The sequence below is a fragment of the Salvelinus alpinus genome, unplaced genomic scaffold (assembly GCF_045679555.1).
Source record: "Salvelinus alpinus unplaced genomic scaffold, SLU_Salpinus.1 scaffold_42, whole genome shotgun sequence".
NCBI lineage: Eukaryota > Metazoa > Chordata > Actinopteri > Salmoniformes > Salmonidae > Salvelinus > Salvelinus alpinus.
Genome location: NW_027255983.1, coordinates 130,001 through 132,672, shown reverse-complemented (window position 1 = coordinate 132,672; position 2,672 = coordinate 130,001). Strand labels below are relative to the sequence as shown.

Genomic DNA, 2,672 nt, shown 5'->3' with positions numbered 1-2,672 from the left:
GGTGGTTCTCTTCAGTCTCTATTCTCCTAACATCTGATGTATAATCTACAGTCTCTAGTCTCCTAACATCTGATTTATAATCTACAGTCTCTGTTCTCCTAACATCTGATTTATAATCTACAGTCTCTATTCTCCTAACATCTGATGTATAATCTACAGTCTCTATTCTCCTAACAGCTGATGTATAATCTACAGTCTCTATTCTCCTAACAGCTGATGTATAATCTACAGTCTCTATTCTCCTAACATCTGATGTATAATCTACAGTCTCTATTCTCCTAACATCTGATGTATAATCTACAGTCTCTGTTCTCCGAACATCTGATTTATAATCTACAGTCTCTATTCTCCGAATATCTGATGTATAATCTACAGGTGGTTCTCTTCAGTCTCTATTCTCCTAACATCTGATGTATAATCTACAGTCTCTAGTCTCCTAACATCTGATGTATAATCTACAGTCTCTATTCTCCTAACATCTGATGTATAATCTACAGTCTCTATTCTCCTAACATCTGATTTATAATATACAGGTGGTTCTCTTCAGTCTCTATTCTCCTAACATCTGATTTATAATCTACAGGTGGTTCTCTTCAGTCTCTATTCTCCTAACATCTGATTTATAATCTACAGTCTTTATTCTCCTAACATCTGATTTATAATCTTCAGTCTCTATTCTCCTAACATCTGATGTATAATCTACAGTCTCTATTCTCCGAACATCTGATGTATAATCTACAGTGTCTATTCTCCTAACATCTGATTTATAATCTACAGGTGGTTCTATTCAGTCTCTATTCTCCTAACATCTGATGTATAATCTACAGTCTCTATTCTCCTAACATCTGATGTATAATCTACAGTCTCTATTCTCCTAACATCTGATGTATAATCTACAGTCTCTATTCTCCTAACATCTGATGTATAATCTACAGTCTCTATTCTCCTAACATCTGATTTATAATCTACAGGTGGTTCTCTTCAGTCTCTATTCTCCTAACATCTGATGTATAATCTACAGGTGGTTCTCTTCAGTCTATATTCTCCTAACATCTGATGTATAATCTACAGGTGGTTCTATTCAGTCTCTATTCTCCGAACATCTGATGTTTAATCTACAGGTGGTTCTCTTCAGTCTCTATTCTCCTAACATCTGATGTATAATCTACAGTCTCTATTCTCCTAACATCTGATGTATAATCTACAGTCTCTATTCTCCTAACATCTGATGTATAATCTACAGTCTCTGTTCTCCTAACATCTGATGTATAATCTACAGTCTCTATTCTCCTAACATCTGATGTATAATCTACAGTCTCTATTCTCCTAACATCTGATGTATAATCTACAGTCTCTATTCTCCGAACATCTGATGTATAATCTACAGTCTCTATTCTCCTAACATCTGATGTATAATCTACAGTCTCTATTCTCCGAACATCTGATGTATAATCTACAGGTGGTTATCTTCAGGCTCTCTTCTCCTTCGTCAGTCCGTGTCCCTTTGTTGAGTGTCTTCCTGGGGGTTGTGTATGTTGTCAGGGTTACTGGTCGATTCCTCTGAACAGACACATGGCAAACACCATGGCAAACAGCTGAGAGAACAAGGGGAGACAGTTAAGGAAGGGTTAGGAGGATCACTGCAATGTATTGTCCCTATTGGCTAACATGGTAGCTAGATGACTCACTGCTGAGCTCAAACTAACAGTTAGAGGGATTGAATCCACAGTATAGCAGGGAAAGAAGGCCAATACTGTATCTTCCATAGCAAGGCTGTCCAACCCTCTTCCTGGAGATCTACTGTCCTGTAGGTTATCAGTCCAACCCTCTTCCTGGAGATCTACTGTCCTGTAGGTTATCAGTCCAACCCTCTGCCTGGAGATCTACTGTCCTGTAGGTTATCAGTCCAACCCTCTTCCTGGAGATCTACTGTCCTGTAGGTTATCAGTCCAACCCTCTTCCTGGAGATCTACTGTCCTGTAGGTTATCAGTCCAACCCTCTTCCTGGAGATCTACTGTCCTGTAGGTTATCAGTCCAACCCTCTTCCTGGAGATCTACTGTCCTGTAGGTTATCAGTCCAACCCTCTTCCTGGAGATCTACTGTCCTGTAGGTTATCAGTCCAACCCTCTTCCTGGAGATCTACTGTCCTGTAGGTTATCAGTCCAACCCTCTTCCTGGAGATCTACTGTCCTGTGGGTTATCAGTCCAACCCTCTTCCTGGAGATCTACTGTCCTGTAGGTTATCAGTCCAACCCTCTTCCTGGAGATCTACTGTCCTGTAGGTTATCAGTCCAACCCTCTTCCTGGAGATCTACTGTCCTGTAGGTTATCAGTCCAACCCTCTTCCTGGAGATCTACTGTCCTGTAGGTTATCAGTCCAACCCTCTTCCTGGAGATCTACTGTCCTGTAGGTTATCAGTCCAACCCTCTTCCTGGAGATCTACTGTCCTGTAGGTTATCAGTCCAACCCTCTTCCTGGAGATCTACTGTCCTGTAGGTTATCAGTCCAACCCTCTTCCTGGAGATCTACTGTCCTGTAGGTTATCAGTCCAACCCTCTTCCTGGAGATCTACTGCCCTGTAGGTTATCAGTCCAACCCTCTTCCTGGAGATCTACTGTCCTGTAGGTTATCAGTCCATCCCTCTTCCTGGAGATCTACTGTCCTGTAGG

The 2,672-nt window shown here is 41.1% G+C and overlaps 1 protein-coding gene across 2 annotated transcripts in view; it reads right to left on the bottom strand.

The window, feature by feature from the left end:
- Nucleotides 1-1,410: 1,410 nt before the first annotated feature.
- LOC139567082 (tetraspanin-18B-like) overlaps nucleotides 1,411-2,672 on the bottom strand; it is a 75,431-nt gene continuing 74,169 nt past the window's right edge. For both annotated transcript variants that reach the window (XM_071388564.1, XM_071388563.1), the window contains exon 9: nucleotides 1,411-1,595. In XM_071388564.1, coding sequence (XP_071244665.1) covers nucleotides 1,545-1,595 — 51 coding nt within the window. In that variant the 3' untranslated portion in view covers nucleotides 1,411-1,544. The remainder of the gene's footprint in view (nucleotides 1,596-2,672) is intronic.